Source organism: Enoplosus armatus, chromosome 10 (assembly GCF_043641665.1).
Source record: "Enoplosus armatus isolate fEnoArm2 chromosome 10, fEnoArm2.hap1, whole genome shotgun sequence".
In the NCBI taxonomy this organism is placed as follows: domain Eukaryota; kingdom Metazoa; phylum Chordata; class Actinopteri; order Centrarchiformes; family Enoplosidae; genus Enoplosus; species Enoplosus armatus.
The window spans coordinates 23,284,916-23,305,270 of NC_092189.1; the positions used below are offsets into that span (position 1 = coordinate 23,284,916).

Below are 20,355 nucleotides of genomic sequence, written 5' to 3' on the forward strand. Positions count from 1 at the left end.
ATCTGTATAATTTACTACATATGTCCTCTCAGCTGGGGAAGGGTGGGGTGTCACATTAAGGCGGGGTCAAAGCAAGGAAGCACTAATAAGATGTAAACATATCTGTGGTTCAGTCCCAATGAACACAACAAGGAAAGCAAACGAGGATCTGCATTTTACTCTGTCCAGGATCGAGTCGCTCTTTTTCCAGTCGACGAAAACAAACTAATATCTCGGGGATTAAAAAACCCAGAAAAAGCCTGTGAGGAGACGTCGATCGATACAACGGCTGACGTCAAAACACCCCCCCCCCCCATTCCTCTCCACAAAAAGGTCGGCGCTGCACAGCCACAAGCGACATGTTTACTTGGCACATAAATTAAGGAACAAACCGAAAAAACAACAAATGCAATATGAAATAAATTAAGGACAGATAGAGGAACACGTTGACCACAGATAAATGAGATCTTTTGTCTCATAATCTTCAGCACTGCTCGTCCAGTGTTAGTTATTCTTTTTTCTTTTTGTCCAGTCATATGATTGACAGCGGCAGCAGCAAACCTCATGTGTCTCTGCAGTTCAAGGTTTCGTGGTGTTGGCGGCGGGGGTGGGTGGGGGGGGGGGAGCGTTGAGGAGTGCTTGCAATACACGTTTGAAGCAAATCTAGATATATAGAATGCGTGATCCTTGCATCGCTGTATTTAATGGAAGCACCGATCCGCCTTCTGACCTTTTTTTTTTGGTGAAAAATCCCTTATTTCCAGATGCCCGCCGTTCTTTTTTTTCCATTTATGATAGATATATGAGTATATTACACTGCTGTATGCTTCTGGCACATCCCCCACCCCGTCCCGACATCACTTTTTCATATAGAATTATATATCTGTCTTCACACAAAAAAACCCCTAAAATCAAATACAAGACCCTTTACAAGACTCTCTGGTCGTCTTCTTTCTCTCCAGTCCGTCCACTCCCACACAGTTTGTTGGGTGTACCTGCAAAAGTCTGTGTTTTACTTTTTCATTTTTCATCTTTTCATTAATATATTGCCACATTCATATATCATGCATTTTACTGCATTGCTATTGCACTGGTCCGGATTATTCAGGAGGTGTAAAGAGACGGGACGGGGGTGGGGTTCAGGGCAAGAGAGGAGAATAGAGGGAAAAGAAAGCAATAAATATCTCAAATAATGTCTAGTGGGTGTCAGGTGGGGTTGAGGGGGGCGACACAAAAAGCAACTTATCCTCGACCAAAAGAGGAAGAGGATGACGGAGGAGGACAAGGAAAGGAGGCGTGGTTGGCGTGAAAAAAGGGGCAATGATATCTCCTATTGAAGTCATCTCTCTCTGTTTCCTTCTCTCTTTTTGTTTCTCTGCATTCTCCTCTTCGCACTGTTCTCGCCCTCCTCCTCCTCCTCCTCCTCCTCCTCTACCGCCTCTCCACTACTGGTTGTGGACGTCCTCGCTGCGGATGATCTTGTAAGTGATCCAGTAGAAAATGTTAAAAATGAGGAAGACGAGCGGGAAGGCCACGCGGGACACCGTGTCGATGCGCTTGGCCCTGCCGATGAACAGCTTCTTCATCTCCTCGATGCTCTTCTCGGGCGCGGCCGAGGCCGGGGCGTTGTTGTTGTTGCCCTTGATGGCCATGCCGTCTTTGGCCTGCAGGCAGGCGGGGCCCATGCCGTAGCCGGGGAAGCTGAAGCGCCCCTCGCCTGTCTCATCCTCCTGCAACACAGGCCAAGACTCAGGCTGTTAGGAACCAGAGAAAGACGTTACTGTTGGAGGTGTGTGCGTTTGTGAATGAGAGTGTGTGTGTGTGAATGTAAGTGTGAGGGTGTCGGAGGTAAGTACATGCAGCTGTTGGAGGTGTGTGTGTGTCAGAGGTTCAGTTCAATTTCAGCTCAGTGAATCACAAAGAGATTCAGACATGAAAACCAAATATTCCAGATGACATGAAGTGAAGATGGAAAGAGGAAGCGAGTCATTTCATTACGTGTCTGAATGAAACTAGACATTTTAGGCTGAACTTGTGTTCATATTCCCAGTTTGATTACTTTGGATTCTCATAGATTAAACAGCACTAGTAGATGATGCCATAGATAGCATCACATAAAAGACCTTAAAATCAATATAAGACGAGTGTCACCTAAATTATTTTTTCCTAAATGTCAAGGAACACTGGGGTTAGATGAGAAGAGCAATATGCATTTCATGTCTGTACGTTCAGAGGAGACTGCTCCGGGACATATTTAGCCTAGCTTAGCACAAAGCTAGTCTCCATAGTAAACACACACACCTTCCAGTAGCAAGCTAGTTACCAATCGTTAACTCAAAATGTCTTAAAGTTTTCATAATTGACATAATTGTGCTGTGGGAAAGCAGTTTGGATGGACCTAAGCTAGATATGTTGTTATTTAATACAAATGCATGTAAATTGCAACAGATTATTTTACTGCTAACTACTAAAACTACTAAAAGATCTATCTGACTTCCAGAAGCTAAACTGCAACAGCTACGTACCCAAGCAGTTGTTTGGGATCTCTAAACAAAGGTGACTGTGACTGAAAGACTTAAAACATCTCTGCATTCCTGTTGTAAACACCCAAAACACAATTTCAATCCTGGAGGAAACACATGGAACAGTGATGAAAATATATATAGTGACAAAAAAGTGGACAACTTTTAGAAAAGGAGAGAAGTAGTATTCATTAAAGTCGTATGTAATGAATACCAGAAGAGAAATGCATCTGTACTATGTGACATTTACAGTGTCTCACCACTACATTAAGATTGACATCATGACATTTACGATACCGCTGTTAAACAGAGAGCACAGTTTTCCAATGGTCAGTTGTGGCTGATTGGTATTTGGATGAGGAGCAGTTCATTGGATTTGTCCTCGTGTAATGAAAGAGCATTGAGCTGATTCAGAAGAGGGATGGGAAAGGTTGTTATTCCATACATCTACAGGCAATCTGGAGTCACCAATGAACCTCACTTGTGTATATTTTCACTGCGGGGCATCAGGAGGTCCCTGCAGACATGGGGAGAACATGTAAACTCCACACAGGAAGGTGGATTCATAAATCAGGAGCTGAGCATTGATCACACTACATGCAGCACCGAGACAACGGCTGATATCGGCCCTTGGTAAAAGTCATCAATACGAGCTGAAGCTGAACACCAAGCGTGTTTATTTCGCCCGTCAAGGAGAGTGGGGGGTGGGGGTGCACCTGCAGTGAGTTGGATTGATTGACGTGCGCTGTACTCAAGGTTGTGGCGTGTGTGCACGGCGTTTCCACCCGAGCACGGTGATATTGAAAATCCTATCTGCACCGTCACCCTGCCTTTTCATTACAGGAGACACAATGACTTCCTTATCTGTTTCAGAGACTCCGACACAAACACTGCGATGGGCTGAGAGACACTGAGGGTGGGTGTGTGTGTGTGTGGAAATTAAACTAGGAAAATAATGGGTGCCCTTCAAAGTTGGCCATGAAATTAAAAAAATAGCAGACAAAAAGCCCTCCGATGATTAGGAGTCATCAGGATTCACATTTTTGATAAAACACGATGTCAAAAAATGAATGCATGAATGCGACTTGTGTTCCCCGTGGGCCCCCGTGTGGCAGCCTATCAGCAGGGAATCTTTCCAGTGCATTCTGGGTAAGAAAAAAGGAGCATTATGTGATCAGAAAACAAGCGGGAACGCAGCCTGAAGCAGGAGGAACTGTTGGCAGCAGGAGAACTTAACGACTGACGCAAAACCTCTGCAGCAGCAACAAATCAACCGGCCAGTAAAAACAAGGCGGCTCGACTCTCTTCTGCTGGACCAGCCTCTAGTGTCCAGCAGTGGGAAAAAGGTCAGATAAATAGTCAATAATCATCAATATCCATCAATAAAATGGCGAAGAAAGGATAAAAATGCCCCTAAAAACCTGATAAAATGGGGCAAAAGCGTGTGTGTGTGTGCTGGTATATGAATGTATGTCAATGTGTGCATCTATAGATATGTGTATGTGTGTAGACCACCAGGTAGCGATCCATTTTTAGAGCCCCTTGTCCTCGTTCTGTCCTTGTGTCCACACCAACCCATCTATTACTGTTAATACATGTACACACACACACACACACACTGGGTGTCTACACATTAGCCATGATGCTAGCCGACCTCTGCCCGTCCTTCAGTGACGCTGCTAAACTATTACAGATGCTCTGCTTTATTCTCCTTGCCATGTGATTAATGTGGAGGGCGGAGGAACGTGAGGAGGAGGTGCAATGAGGAGCACAATGGAGGGAGGAGGAGGCACGATGAGGAAAAGAAAGAGAACAATAAGGGAGGAAGGAGGAAGCCCTGCACCCTGTGAGACACTGTTCTTACTGCTCTCGATGTCAGGAGACCCCTGACTGAAACCAAACCTACGCCCTTGGATGATCCAGGTGATTCATTATTCATGCCTATTTAGACATTTCCTCCATTAACGCAGCAGGGACGAGGCCTGTATGGTCTATGGATGGATGGATGGATGGATGGGTGGATGGATGGATGGATGGATGGATGGGTGAAGGGATGGACAGAGGAGATAAACAGTTGGAGGAATGAAGCTTTGCCCTTTGGTTGGACAAGGCAGGTAATTTATGGCCTAGCTTTAGGATGCAGCTTCCTCCTCTTTCCCTGTTGTCTTTCCCTCTCGTTCTTCTTCCCTCCATCCTCTCTCTATCATCCTCCTTTTTTTGGATTATGGGGACCTGAAGCACATTTTACACTTCATAATTTAAACCTGCAGTGCAGAACTTTTGTCTCCCCCTTCTGGCAGTGAGAGTAATTACACAAACATTGCTTGAAAGATGTGCTCGCCCCCAAGACGCTCTGCAGGAATGTCTCCACAGACCCCAGATCTAAGTACTTCAAAGGCGAATACTAATTTGTTTTCTTCGAGTCTTTCGAGAATAAATGAATCAATTTAACATTTTTTCCCATTAATAATTCCTGGCAGAATACAGAGCACTCGTAAACATGGAAAATATACAAATGAATTAAAATTTTACAGTGTCTTGAAAATCATCTGGGTATTAGTGAGGGTTGTGTGGGTCAGGGGGGGTCTCCCGCCTGTCACTGACTCATAGTTCATCCACTGTAAATACTTTTGAAGCAACAATTGCACCAGCAAATGTTCTGCATTTCTGATGCTTTATGTAAAAGGCCCTTAAGATGGATTGAAAGAGAGATGAGAGACAGGATGAAAAAATGGAGAGAGACAGGAAGTAGAGAGGTAAAAAGGAAAGGCAAAGCTGGAAACGCAGATAGAAAGACAAAGTAAGAAGCAGAGATAAAGAAAAGACAGGACAATGGAAAAGAGACACATTGAAAAAAAGAGATGGGAAAAAAAAGGGAGAGAAGAAGGTTGAGAAAAATTGTCTGTAAGAAGGAGCCAGAGCGATGGAGGGAGAAAAAAAGATGTAAAGGAGAGAAGAGAGGGGAAAAGGAAGAAAAAAGAGAGCAAGGGGACCTCTTAGCTCGCTCATCCATCATGCTTTCCTGTCCCGATTGAAGCATTTATATCTCTGCCACTGCTGATGTGATTAATCGAGCAGATTAGCAGGAAGCAGAAAGCAAACTGCGTCAGGCCTGCTATCCTCCGCCATCTCCTCTGCAAATATTACCCTTGGATACTTGTTTTAGAGACCCGCATTTACATAAAACACGATTCGGAAAGGTGTCAGCCCCAACTAACGCCGGCATCAGTCTCTCCTGAAAGAGGCCGGAGGAGGAATTCCTCGGCTTGCGTTCCGCTTTATGATTTCCCCCAGAAGCAATTCCAGCCGAGCAGCGGGAAGGAAATATATTATAAATTTGCCTTCGCTGATCCATTTTCTGGTGGATTCATCTCAAACCGCCCTCCACCCTTCCCCCCTGTTCTCCACTCTGCTTCTCTCTTCGATTAAGGCCGTTTCAGGCTTTTTAAGATGTTTCAGTATCAATATGTCGGCGGTGAGTGGATTCTGAGGAGCTGAGAGGAATTTCTGAGTAGCTGTGGGTTTTAAAAATTGTCCCTTTTTGGTCTGCAGCTCTACTTACAAAGATATTTAAAAGCAGACACTAATATTTTGCTGGAGCTGCTCATAATATTATACGTTGACACACTCCACACCTGAGCATATGTCTGGGGTCCATCCTGAGTGACCATGTGTGGAGATAACTGTGAGGAGAGAGAAGGCTATTTGGTCCCTCACCTTGTGTACAAGTTTAAAACCCTTGTACGGCAGAAGGAAATCAGCTGTAACTGGGGGTTATAATGCTGCAGGCGGTGAAACACGTGTTCACACTAGATTGCACTCTTATTGGTCACTTGTAGCCGTGACCACCTCAAAGGCAACAACCACCACATCAAGATGAGCCCCATCGCGTCACAGTGCCACATCAAGTTATGCCACTGTACTATTTCTCATTGTTGCTCACATTTCTTGACTGTGTCAAATGATGCAACGTTAGACGATGTGGACAGTTAAAGTATTCAGTGTTTCGCCCCCGATCAGATTCCAGTGGCTCCTCGACGTGTTTTGTTTGCATTCACATCTGTATTTATCTGACCACTTCCTTGGATCAAACAGGAACATTTTGTTGCGTGTTTTCGTCATCCAAGAAGCTCGCTAATCTTGTGATTGTCACAAGTCAACATATGAGCTAACTTTGCCCTAGGTGCTCAGATTTTATTGTCCGTTACCGTAGAGACACCAGGAAAGAAAAACTAAAATTAAACTTGATGATCATTTTTGCTGAACTGTATTGCTGTTTTTGATTTTCCATCCAGTCATCCAGACATCCATCCCTGCTTTTCTCTCTCTCTCTCTCCTCCATTTGTTTCCACTGGAGTCCCTGGTTGCATTAAAGCATGGTGTGTTAATGTCTCTCCCTCATCAAGCCGCTGACCTGGAATGATTATCCACATGATCTGCTGCACTGTTCCTTTCTCTCTCTCCCCTCTTTCCTTTTTACTTTCAGCATTTGATCTGAATAACATTTCAGGGACACCACGGCACCTTTAGCTTCATGCATTAAATCTGATGTGTAAATGTCAGTTAGGGTTCACTTCAGCTTAACGTAGGGTTAAATTCAGCCTTTGATGTCAGATGGGCATAATGAAAACAACGTTTTCATGCTGAGCCTCCACAGAAACACTCAAAACCATAGCTTTAATTAATAGTTTGTATATGTTGATTAAAACAATACTAAATTCAATTTAAAGGATAGGCCTGGTGATATTCTATATTTTTGTTTAAAATAAACAAATATATCATTTCATTTAAAAAAACAACAACTCAGTAATTTCCTAAAACAGCTAGTCGCTGTAGTTTTTATCAAACGTTACTCAAAAAGGAAGAAATAGTGCATTTGTTAGGGACTATTTTCAGTGGCGGATTAATCCACATTTGGTGCTCTGGTGAGTATTTGGGGCAGCGGGGGGTGTGGGACTGAGTCAAAATAAACTACAGTGTGTGTGTTCACGGTAATGAAGGAACAACAGTGTGTCTCTTTCATGTGTTTATAGTTTTTAGTTTAAGATGTCCTGCACTCATTTACGAACCTATAACTACACACACAATACTTTTACACCTTATTTATACTAACATGTTGTAATGTGGAGGTATTACTCAGTGCTCTAGTGCTACTTATCATATCATTTTGCAGTTTTCACCTTCTGAATAACATACACTTAAGTAAAGCTTGTTCAGTGATGGTGTTTGTTACTGCATGCTTCATAACATGATGTCGCACCTCCAAAATCCAGCTGAAAGAAACACACACAAGTTACAGCATCACTGGATCCTTCAGTCCAAAAGGTCGACCCTTTAGTCTTGTAAAACACGGAGGGCCTGATGAGAATTCATCTTTTAGCTTCTAAGAACATAATAAGGGCAAGAGGTGAAAGCATTTCCTCTGCCAACAGCTAACTCACATAAATATGGATATTAACATAAAGATCTGCAAGGTAATTGGTTCCAGTGAGTTATATTCAAGATATAAGTGTCATCAGTACCAATGCTGGATGAAAACAATTAGCTCTTCCACTCTGTCAGTTAAGCACTCCTTCTTCTGCAGGAAACAGTGAGCGTGTTGCACGCCGCTTCACAGCCGACCTGCCAATCTGAAGGTTGAGTTCAGCCCGCGGAGATCACCGATCGCTCTCCCTGCACTTCTTCAGGCCTCTTAATCCCCACGCTCTCTTATCTGCCTTTGTTCTCAAAGCTGCCAAACAGCCTGTGAGATCAAGGCATTTAGAGCAAACCAGCATGTAGAGCTTCCCCCCCTGCCGAAAAACGCCTAATCACAGCTAACGAGCTGATTATAGCCGATCAATCAGGAAGCCGGTTTCCCTAATAAGGCGCTGTCGTTGTTAAACAGCGGGATGGCGTCTGCAGTAACAAGGGTAACATCCCTCAGGCCACTCCTCCAAATGTACATCTCTTTTCCCGGAAGGCCGACTGAGGCGGCTGCTGCTCTTATTTCTCTCCTCACGTTGTTGAGGTGAAAGAGAAGCAGAAGAGGAAAGTCTTTCTATCTCGAGGCTAAATGAAACGTGATTCAATGTTTGGTGGTTTTTTTTACTGTCACACTGGATGGGATTTCTAATTGACTTCTAATTGTTATTTTTGATGCGTCTGACAGGAACGATTGCGCTCCAGAAAGGATAATTCCTCACAAATGATTCATTTTAATGAGAGCCTTTCTTGATATAATAAATACTAATTTGCATTCAGCGCCCTGAACTTCGGATATGGCACTGAAGGCCAACTGAAGCCCGTCGAGGCAGTAATGTTCGACTTCTCTTTGATTTCTAAAGGGGCTCTCTCTCGTCTTCAGTCTGGAGAGCTTGTCTGTGTTAAACAAGCGAGCTGCTGCCAGGCAGGCCTATCCTTCAAGGATGAGTGGCGCTATTGATCTGATCCCTCTGCAGTTGTTTCGCTCCCCCAGCAGGGGGGGGTGTCACTCTGCCTCGACGCTCGGAGGAGCCGGCTCTGCCTCCCCTCCCTCTCGCCGGGCTGCGGGTGTCTGTCTGTTTGATGCCCCCTCGCTCTGTCTTTCTAATTAGACAGCCCTCTGAAGCAGGTAGCCTCAGTCCGATTGCTCCCGCTCTTTCTCCCTCTGTCTCGTTCTCTCCGGACTATCAGTGTCACTAACGAATCAATAAAGCAGAAACCAAAGAAATCAGCACAACTGGGACTACTACAACTGCTGCTGCTGCTGCAGCTACCTGCACTGCAACGGCAGCTTCAACTCCAACACAGAAGGACGAGCCAAAGTGCAGCGCTGTGTTCATGTCATGGTGGTGATGGTAGTAGTGTTGCACAGCTTTAATACTGAATTACATACCAGCACATTTCAGCCAAGCAATCAGATCTATCAGACACGTTGCAACTGTGTTGATTATTCCCTGAAAACCTTGACTGTTGCTTCCAGAAATCAGAGACCTAGTTGGCCATCCTTCTACTTTCCCTTCAGTCTTATACATGCGCTCTCGCTGCTTCAAAGGACACTTTAAAGCAGCACACATACATAGTAAGAGTTGCATAAAAGCCATAAAACCCTCGAGGACATTCTTCAGTCGGATTACAGAGACTTCCAACTGTACTCAGCTGCTCCTCATAGCTATTCATTACTGTTATAATCACAGTAAACAAATCCCTCCGGGGAAGTATAGCTCTAATCCAATACATCCTACAATCCTAACACAATTACCATACGAAAGTGAAGATATGTGCTCACCATGCATGCATGAAACGTGACTAGCTGCGCTGCACAGTGTCTCCGTGCTACGGCCAACACAGATCGTAAGGTTTCTCCGGTTTGTATGTTCTGTCCTTTGGTGATCGTTCCATAATAAGACACAATCCCCTTGAGAAGTGTCACATTTACATACATTTGTAATGACAGTAAGCAGGCGTTCAGGGTATTATTGCTGTAATAAAATACATTCCTGATGCATTCAGTAGAGTCGGACCAGGTCTGGATCCTGACCGGACCAGACCATGCGTCTTGATTGAGTGGTAGTATTGTTTACACTTGTATATTGACACTGTTGTTTGTTTTTGTTTCTACATCTACACTCTCACTTGCATGTACATAATAGGTCTGTGTTTATTTTTTTTTACCTATCTTTGTTCAGCTTGGTTGTCCTCGTTTTTAGCTCCAAGAATCTTAAGTTGTTCTTGCAACACTGAAAGCACTGAAGTCAAATTCTTTGCATGTGTTTAAAATCATTCTGATTCTGCAAAACCTTTTTTAATGACACCCTTTCTTTTAACAATCCAACTTCTTTTGGTAAAAAAAATACTACAAAGTTCGTCCACACCACACCTGCAGTCAAAAAGACTTCTTCAAGAATATCTGGCATGGCAACCACATATGGTGAGATACAGCTACCATACAGCAAATAAAATATGGATATGAACAGAAGACTTGATCGGGCCTCTGTCGACGGTCTCTCTCCCTCTGTAATTTGCATGTATGTGTTACTGCTGTGGAACTGCATGTTCTCAAATCTTTCTCCCTGATCTCCTGCGGCTTTGATTGTACCTCATGTATAAGTCGCTTGCGTCTGGCAACTAAAACATTTGGTTAAGGTTAGGCAAAGGTTGTGGGTACGTTTTGACACTGATTGTTGGCATTAGATGTAAATTGTGCATCGCAGATTCGTCAGATATGACTGTTGGGAATGTTTGTTTCATTTAACACGTGTTCCACAGTCGTGCTTCCTCCGCTGCCTTCCTCGCCATCTTTTCCTTTGTTTTTAGAAAAAGTGAGGCGAGAGCTGCTGCAGTCGTTCTCATGTGCTGCCGGCCAGCAGTGACAGTTTGCTCCGCTGCGAGCTGAAACCTGACTGATAGCCCTCTCAGAGCCGTAATAGAGGGTTTGCGGATCACATTAGACTCACATTAGAAGGACTGGCCAGAGAGGTTAATTAAGAACGTGTGGCGCCCAAGGACTGCCTCCCTCTCTCTCACTGTGTGTCAGTGGGGTTTCACCACAGCTGCATTTATTTCACAGCAGAGCAGTTGGGATTAATGGTGATGATGCTTATTGAGGGTACTCATACTTTTAATAATGGATTTTATTCTTCTGTTTTTTTTATTGTGCTTGAAATAAAGTAAAAAGACCCCAGGAGCTGAATTTAAAACTGCTTTACACTTTTGAAAGATTCCTACATTTTTACCGCATTATGCAACCCTCTCAGCAAAATCCTGTTTCAAATGCAAATACCTCAAATTCCTCTCTGTGTTTTTTTTGTGTCCTTAGAAGTCCTTTTAGTTTTGCACGGGTTTCTGCTGGAAAAAAGAAAAGCTCTTTAATGTTTTGTAGCTGTCATGGTTTTGGGATGAGACAAGGTAGACCAGTGGTAGAGAGTCAGTATATCTAAGTACTGTACTTAAGGACAGTTTTGAGGTACTTGTACTTTGCTTCTAATCCACCACCTTTCGGAGGGAAATATTGTGCTTTTTACTTGAAGTAATTTATTTCACAGCTGTAGTTGTCGGTTATTTTTCAAATTAAGATATTTTGAGATTATAAAATATTATGTTATAGATTAAACTACACAACGGTCCATAAAGTAATTAAATCATCTCCAGCTACAACATGTTAATGCATCAATTAATACTGTTACTTTTGATATTTCAAGTACGCTTTGCTGATAATACTTTAAAATTCTGATTCCGATTTTCATTTGTGAGTGTTTTTACTTTGTGGTATTGTATTTTCACCAGGTGTATATATACATCTTTATCCTACATCTATGAGTTGCAAAGTTCTGATTAGTTGTTATTGTATTTTTGCACCTCTTTACCTCTTATGATGGATTAACTATGAATCAAATTAAGGTAAAATATCTTCTAAATAACTTTATTTGTGCATTTAAAGCAACAGTTCTCTAATTGGCTGCTAACTATTCCCTTAATAGTTCTGCCTTTCCAGATATAATGAACACATCTTTGGAGTGCATTGGACACCATCAGGGCCTTTTTTAATTAGATAAAACCTTAAAATGTCTCACACTGAAAGTACGGTACAACGCACTACTTTCCATTTGGTTTTATTCTAGTTTGGAGAAAGCGAACAGTGATTGATTTGTGTGTCCTGCAGGTACAGTTTTATGGAAATTACTACTGATGTACACTAGAAAAGTAGATTTATTTGGGGTTCTATATATCAACTATAATTATCTATTCTATTCCTTTCACTACACTCTATTAGTCGTATTCTTAGCTGGATCTTATTCTCCTGCTGTGGAGCGTAATCTGTTTCCATAAAATATTCATCCAATATTAGGTGATATTTCCACTTGCAGTAACATCTCTGTCATTTGGCTGATGCTTTCATCAAATTGCCTGACAGTGTTAAAAGTACTTTTATACTTTTATGTGTGGCTCTGGTGTGAAAAAGCAGAAGTAACTGGTTAAGTGTGTATTCACATACATTTGGTTTCTGCTACATGTTGCTTATAAATAAATCACACACTGTAAAAAAAAAAAAAAAAAAAAAAAAGACTGTACAGTCACTTAAATTCACCTCGAGACAGAAAAAACCCATCAGACACACGAAACACAACATGAGATAAAAAACCTGTCCATGTTCTGTCAGAACCCGAACACCTGAGTCCACATGAGCTGATTGATCAGGATTCCTCAATAACAAAACTGCAGTCGGCTGTGAAGCCTGTAAGACGTTGACCTCAACTGAACAGACAAGCTCCTTCATTAACAAAACTCAGATTACGTAACAGACCGGTGGCCTAAATTCACCTCCTGCTTTCGTCATATGAGCAGAAATAAACTGTGAAGCAGAAAAAAAAAAAAAAAACTATGCAAAAGGTTCGGTGTGCCAGATGTGGGTCAACCCTGAGCCCGCGGTCCTCTTGCTCACTCCTCCTGCTGTTGGGGGGTGAGAGAGGGCTGAGAGACATAGATACAAACAGAGTGAGCGAGCGAGCAAGGCTGTCAGGGTTAGTGTCTGATTCACCTGAAAGTGCAGCGGCAGCCGGACCGCTAATCTACCTCTTCACCTACCATTACAGCTCAGGGGATTGGGGATTACAACAATAGGATTTAGGATTTATGTTTTTTTACTTTTACACATCTTTTTTTCCTAAAATCCCACCCCACTCCCTGATTCATTTTCCCTTCTGCACTTTTACTGAGTGAGGCTGATGTGGAAGGATGTTAAACTCACCGAAACTTAGGAAGCATTCACAAACAGCAGGTTGTGATTTGTCCATCTAAACGAAATATTCCTCCATTCATTTGGATTTGTACAAGTGAGAATGATGTTATTTGAAATTCAATTTGGTGGCATTTAAGACTTTACAATCACATCTCAGTTGTCACCTGTAAAAGGTGCTACCCAATCTGGGGGTCATGATCCCCCAAGTGGTCACAAGATAAATCTGATGGGTCATGAGATTATAGTTAAAGTTATGAAAGAAGAGGAAAAAACATACATCGGCCACATAAAATCATTATTATTTATTTTTCATGGCTTTTCTTAAATCATTGTTTTTTCATTGGGAAAAACCCAAGGTCTGTTTAGTAGTTGTTCTGGAGCTTTCGATCACACAGCATGATCTTTGTGAGCAGAGAGAGACTGCTCAGCTGTTTGTTGTAGATCGTCAGATGTCTGTTTTTCTGAGCACTTTAAGGAGTTCTCATTCATGTCGGCTTGAAAGTTGAGGTTCAAAGTTCATTCTTGACCTGGGAAACAACAGGTCCGTTTAAGTCATTTATAGAGCAGATTATTGTCAATTGAACATGTTTGGATTGTTAGAGAAAACAAACCATTAGAAGACATCACCTTCCAGTCGTCCCTAATAATAATAATAACTGTAAAAAAGAGATGACCTCAAACCTAAACCTGATCCCAACTTCATCCTTCACCCTAAACTAAAACAATCTAATCCTGAACTGGACTTTCTGGCACAGTGTCCTCACTTCACAGCACCTATGTCACCTCACCAGCCTCGCGAGGACACGAGGTCCTCATAAATGTGTAAACACACGAACATGCTCTCACACACTAAAACATGTCAAACTCAATCAAGCAGCTGCAGTCGTTGCAGGCACGAACACATGCCCTACAACACCAAAATGCACGACAGCACTCGTGAATGCACTCATGCATGTTCACTGGCTGTATAGATGCAACCCCCCCTCCCTCTGACACACACACACACACACACAGATACAAATCCAGGACTACAGATTGTTTACTGCAGGCTCATTGTTGCATTTCTTGGGGGTGTTTTCTTGCCCTCCACCCACACAAACACACAAACCACCAGTTTCCCAATCACAGCACTTCAATATTCCCCGCAGGCCTGACAGCTTTACTCCTTATTCAATACAGCAGCCCGGGACTGATGGATCCAACCAGACACATAGAATTGATTGATTAAATGTTTCAAAGACAAAACCAACGGAAGAAAAAAGAAAAATCCAGATGCATCTCAACAGTCCTCCGGGGAAAAATTGACATTGTGCTTTGTCATTTTTACTAAATATATCCAAAGCTGTTGTGAGAAATTAAATAAAGTGACGTTTTGTCACGTCTCCACTCCATCTAGTCTTCTTCGACTTGGAGACAGTTAATAAAAATTTAAGCTGGTTTTGAGGCGGATGTGTTTGTTTTTGACTTCACGGTCAAATTTCCGTTTTTTTCCTGAGCATTTTAAGGATTTCACCTGATAATGAGGATCATGTTGTATGATCGAAAACTCCAGTACATCTACTAAATGGACCTCGTGGTGAGAGCAGTTAACTGTAAACTGCAGGATGCTCATCGTGTGATGGGGGCTAAAAAACAGGATTCAGTCTTTTCATTCTCACTGAGAAGCACTGTCACAGCTACACACACACACACACACACACACACACACACACACACACACACACACACACACACACACACACGCCTAAAAGAAAGACTAACACTCTTATCACTGTTTCTCGTAAATGATGCATTTCCACAAACAAAAGTTTCAGAGCCGAGGGAAAAGTTTCTCTTCTACATTGTGAATCCATTACGAGCCCCGTCTCCGTTTGCTCCGCGGCTCAGCTTTTAATCATGCTCAACGCTCCGCCTATGAAACATTGATGCCCTGTGTTCCTGCCTGGTGATGAGCATCGCACAAAGCTAATATCAAACACAGAGTACATTGTTCAGATGGCTCGAGGACGGAGGAGAGCAGGGATTTGATCCAAACTGTATTCTGGTGTTTACAGTTCCAAACGTCGCCTGAACGACCACCTAACAAGCTCAAATGTGTTGTTGTGTTAAAAGCACGAGGCTGCAGAGGATTTCTACTTCTCATCCGTTAAAACAACACATTTATGCTTCATTTGTCTCTCTTCCGTTTGTGTGTTTGAAGACAACACAAAACTACCGTTTGTGTTTGACCATTGGAAAACAGAGCTCGTCTGCTTTCTCCTTGTTCTGAAGGACAGAATGTAAACGGCCAAAAATGGCGTTCATCAGTTTATCAAATCAAATCAAATCATCGTTCAAGTTTAACGTCCAAATTTTATCCGTATTCATCCGTCAAATCCTCATGTCGTGTATTATTCTGTGAAAAGCACCAAAAGGTGGGGATTCATTTTGTTTCATCAGAATCACCTTCGTCACATGTACGACTCTTCAGCTCAGCTGATATTTATATATATATAGTTTGTAAATGTTTGATTGTGTCGCGGCGGTGAGAGAGTATTCACCTTCATGTGTCGTCGCCTCCGTCTGAAGCGCAGCAGCTCCTTGTGTTGGCGGGCGATGAAGTTGACGGCGGCGTACTCCAGCAGAGCAGAGAACACAAACAGCAGACATACGGCCATCCAGATATCGATGGCTTTTACATAGGACACCTGTGGAGGGGTAAGACAGTGTCAGGGGCATCTGGGTTTCAAGGCCTTCTTCTTGTATCATGAATCTCCTGCATTAAAATCAAACTGGTCCAAAGTGAGAGTATATTTTGTACCACTTGGCTTTTGTGACATTTTCATTTTTCTTTGAACTCCAATGTGTTTAACTAAATATGGGAACTGGCAAGTGATCATCAAAACAGAAACCTAAAACTCAATATTCCAAAACTTTAAAACAAAAATATATATGTGTGCTTCAGAGTTTCAGCCTTATTGCCTTTTAGGGGAAAAACATGTTGCTTGAAGAGTTAGCTATGTGCAAAAAGTGGCTAAATATGCAGCAACCAGGATAGAAAAGGAGTGAAAAACCTGCAGATTCTCAGCTTTTGACTGAGAATCACCAGCCTACATGGTGATTGAGATACATGACTGGTGAGTCGTGGGTTAATCCCGGTTTGAAGGGAAACACTGAGAGAGAAAAGTAAATTAAAACTCTTCAGCTTAAGTGCTCTTGACCGTGACACCCTGCGGTGGAGCTGCACGGGGTCAGACGTTAAACCACTGATGTAGTGGGAGATTCTCCGCACAAATGCGAATAACTTTCCCTGAACATAAAGGGATGCTGACTGTGTAGAGTTTAGATCCTAATCGTATGATGTTCTCTGTATATTAGTAGATGAAACAGACAACCAGAAAAGCACAAACCTGTCGAACGTCGGCAGCTTTCACATACAAAGGCTGTGATGCGATGCAGGACGGACAGGTAAGGACTGTCCATATAATAAGGGCTAAATTAAGTCTGGTTGGATCATTGTCTGATTGCTATCTGCCCGCCAAGTACCATTATTCAAGTGCATTCACCCTGGCTTGTCATTACAACTCTCCATCTCCACACGCAATTACACCGTGCAGCCTGAGAGGGAGATCCCTGTTCGGCCTCAGAGAGCGAAAAAACCCTCAATCAGCCGTTTAAAATCCAATTCAACTATGACTTTAGATCGTTTTCACACAAACACACACACACAATGCTCATCGTCGCCCCTCTGCCTTGTTTTGATTCGTGCTCGTTTGCGCCGAGTCTGATGCTTATGAAAACATTTATCTCCGAATGCCCGACTGCCCCCCCTCCCTCCAGAGCTGCCGAGAGCCGCTGAGGCCTAAACGGTCAACTGGTTCACTTGGTTTGATGGTCATCGAGGCAGAGGGAGAAAGAGGGAGACAGAAACCGAAGAAAAGCAGAAAGGAGTCTTACATTACCCCAATGTAGAGAGATTAGTGAAATGGTTAAAAAAGAGCTGCATTAAAAACAACAGGCGTTTACTAATAAAACCGTTTACTAACAAACAGAAAAAACGTTTTTGGGACACATAAAGAAGGGATGCAGGCCGATTTCTGTTCTCGAAACTGCAGTTTTTAGATGTCCTTGTTGTTTGGATGGAAGTATAAAATGTACTGGATTCAAAAGCAGATTAAGAAAATGAGGCAAACACATTATAAAAAGTCAAGAACTGCGTTTCCATGAAGCAATTTTAAACATGTGACACAAGATTTTAAATGGCCCCTTTCCTGCCCGGAAAACATTAACTTTCCACAACTAACACAAAGCTTCTCTGAAAGGTGGTTGAAAGGCATTGTGGGAAAGTAAACCACAAATGGAAATAAATGAAGCAGATGGAGGGAGAGTGGGTACACCAAATTGTTCGACATAATGTCTCTAAACAGTTTATTTCCTTTTTGTTTTACTTTTAACTTTCTGTGGAAATGTTTACAGTCAGAAATAAGCAGAAATAAGCTTTTTCTTTATTTTGGTGATTCAATTGCTGTTATGTTTGATTTGAATTTAGTGTTCACAAGAAGAGGCTAAGCTAAAACAAACGGAGCTACAGAGGGCCAGGCCTGGCTCCTCCCTGCCCGGTCCGGTCCCGTCTGAGGTTGAGGGCTTCTGACAGACAAACTGACCAGCGGCGGCCTGCTGAACTGCAGCTTAGGCGACGTTACTGAACTCACGCTTCACAGGACAATGTTCAGAGAAGGAGAACGCAGTGGAGGGCTGCGGCAGCCAGCGAGCCAGAGAGACTGCTCTGACCGGACCACTGGTCAGCCGACTGGCTGGGAAACAGGCTAACTGGTTTGGTGACTGGTTAGCTTTTTGGCTAAATGACTGGATGGTGATGATGGGATCGTCTGTAGGATACGCACTGCACATATTCTTTATACTATCAATATTTGCACATTCTTTATTCAAAATGTTGTAAATTTCACTGTATAGCTGTTTTTTTTTTATATATTGTACATATTTATATTGTACATTTTAATTTTTTTTATTGTACGTTTTGCACCACAACACAAAGGCAAATTCCTTTCACGTGAAAACGTAGATCAGAATCAGGAACAGGTTTATTGCCAAAAACCTGCTCCTGATTGTGGTCCTGGCTTTAGTTGCTTTAAAACCTCCTCAACGTGCTAAAAATCTCTTGTTAGCGTTTAAGTTGATATGACTAAGCTTTGTAACAGTGTTACTGTGGAGCATTATGACTCATGGTATATTATTTTCTAGACTAGTTTGTACATTTTGTCTACCTGCATCCAACAGTACTTTCTGGTGAATTAACCAACCATGTCAGAAGCCAGTGTGCTGATATCATTAACATCATCAGCTCTGCTAAATAATCCTCAGACATAATTATAATAATAATAATCACTAAATATCAGGATGAAAATGTAGTTTAAGGTTAGGGCACTACAGGTTATCTTCTTCTTGTCAGTTTCCTGCCATGTGGAGTAGATTTAGGGAGAAGAGTAAAACTGAAAAGACCAAAATCAAATAAATGAGAGAATGAACTAAATCGACCGACACAATACGATGAAATAGACCCACGAATAAGCCTTCTGTTAGGGTTAGGCAAGTAGTGGTCATGGTTAGGGTTATGGTAAGTCTCCAGGAAATTAATGTAAGTCAATGTAATGTCCTCTGAAGTGAAGTGTGTGTGTGTGTGTGTGTGTGTGTGTGTGAGAGCAGTATGCCCACCTAAGCTCAGCTGTGCTGTGTGATCATTATTGTGACAGCTGAACTGCAGAGGAATCACGGTTCACTTGTTCAATTTTTAGAGCGCATGAAGCACCTAATGTCAACAAACACAGTGTGTGTGTGTGTGTGTGTGTGTGTGTGTGCGTGTGTGTGTGTGTGTTGGGGATTACAGCTTCCCTGGACATAATTATACAATCCTACTGGCTCACGCAAAGTCTGACCGTTTTTTTTCGCCCCCTTAATCTGAAAATCCCTCGCAGGAAAAGATTTCTCCCCGTTTTTAAAAGTTATTTTTCTCATCTTTGTTTCTTTGAACTTCCTGTAAAATGTCCCTTTTTCATTCTTCTCTTTCCTTCCCTTTCCCTCCACTTATCTTCCTTTCCTTGTTTTAAACCTACATTTTTCAGCAGAAACTGTTGCTTTCTATCTATCTACCCCACTTATCTTTCACATTCATCCTTTTCCTTTCTGTTCTCGGGTTCTTGTCCTTACCTTGGGCAGGGAGGCTCTGGAACCAGAGCTCTGTGTGGTCATGGTCAGCACGGTGGTGATGCCCAGACCCACCCGGGCGGGTGCGGCATCCATGTTGATCCAGAAGGAAACCCAGGACAGGATGACGATGAGCAGCGAGGGGATGTACATCTGGATCAGGTAGTAGCCCATCTGACGCTCCAGGTGGAAACGAGCCTCGATACAGGTGAATTTACCTGGAGGAGAGGGAAGGAAATGAGGAAGCAGGGGAGGAAGAAAGAAGATTTTCTTTTAGCAAAAGCGAGTTTACAAAGAGTGACAAGTTGGTGGAAGCTAGAGGAAGTAAGATATATCTATATATCGATGGATGGAAAAAGAGCCGAGAGTGATCCGATGGAAGAAGACTTTGTTGCATTTGAATTTATTCAGATGAATGAGGGAATACAAGGAAGGAATCTGGGTGTGAGGGGAATGAGAGGTAGATAATCTATCCTCTGGTTAACACACTGTTGCTGGAAACCATTACAACGTGATTTATGGACCTGATGAACACCAGAGTGTTGCAGAGCAAGACTCCACCAGCCTCTGGCCAAGACATGGTCATAGAGGGTTTCTGCTGTCTTTCTAAAAACTGAAACTTATTCTGAGGTTTTCTGTCCACACTCTAAACTACACGAGTGTCTACTACTGCAAGGAACATGTCATGTAGGCTAAACATCTTATGTTTTTATCTGCATTCAACGACTTCAGCTCCCACGAGGGTCCAATAATGGTGTTTCATTCTGGATAGTTTATATTCATTTACACATAAAACTCCAGTGTTATGTTTCTGTTTTTTGGAAAGTGATGAAAGACATCCTCAGCAGGAAAATACATGAGGAACTGTCAGCTAATGAAACAGAAGCTAACCGTGAAGTGTGCTGGGATCTTGACTCTATATATAAGTGATGGGATACAAATCCATTTCATGAT

At 42.5% G+C, this 20,355-nt stretch overlaps 1 protein-coding gene across 2 annotated transcripts in view; it reads right to left on the reverse strand.

Moving 5' to 3' along the window:
* Nucleotides 1-1,424: 1,424 nt before the first annotated feature.
* Nucleotides 1,425-20,355, reverse strand: part of glra1 (glycine receptor, alpha 1) — a 94,025-nt gene continuing 75,094 nt past the window's right edge. For both annotated transcript variants that reach the window (XM_070913033.1, XM_070913032.1), the window contains 3 exons: nt 19,405-19,619; nt 15,741-15,887; nt 1,425-1,709 (listed from right to left, as the gene is read on the reverse strand). In XM_070913033.1, the coding sequence (XP_070769134.1) occupies nt 1,425-1,709; nt 15,741-15,887; nt 19,405-19,619 (647 nt within the window). The remainder of the gene's footprint in view (nt 1,710-15,740; nt 15,888-19,404; nt 19,620-20,355) is intronic.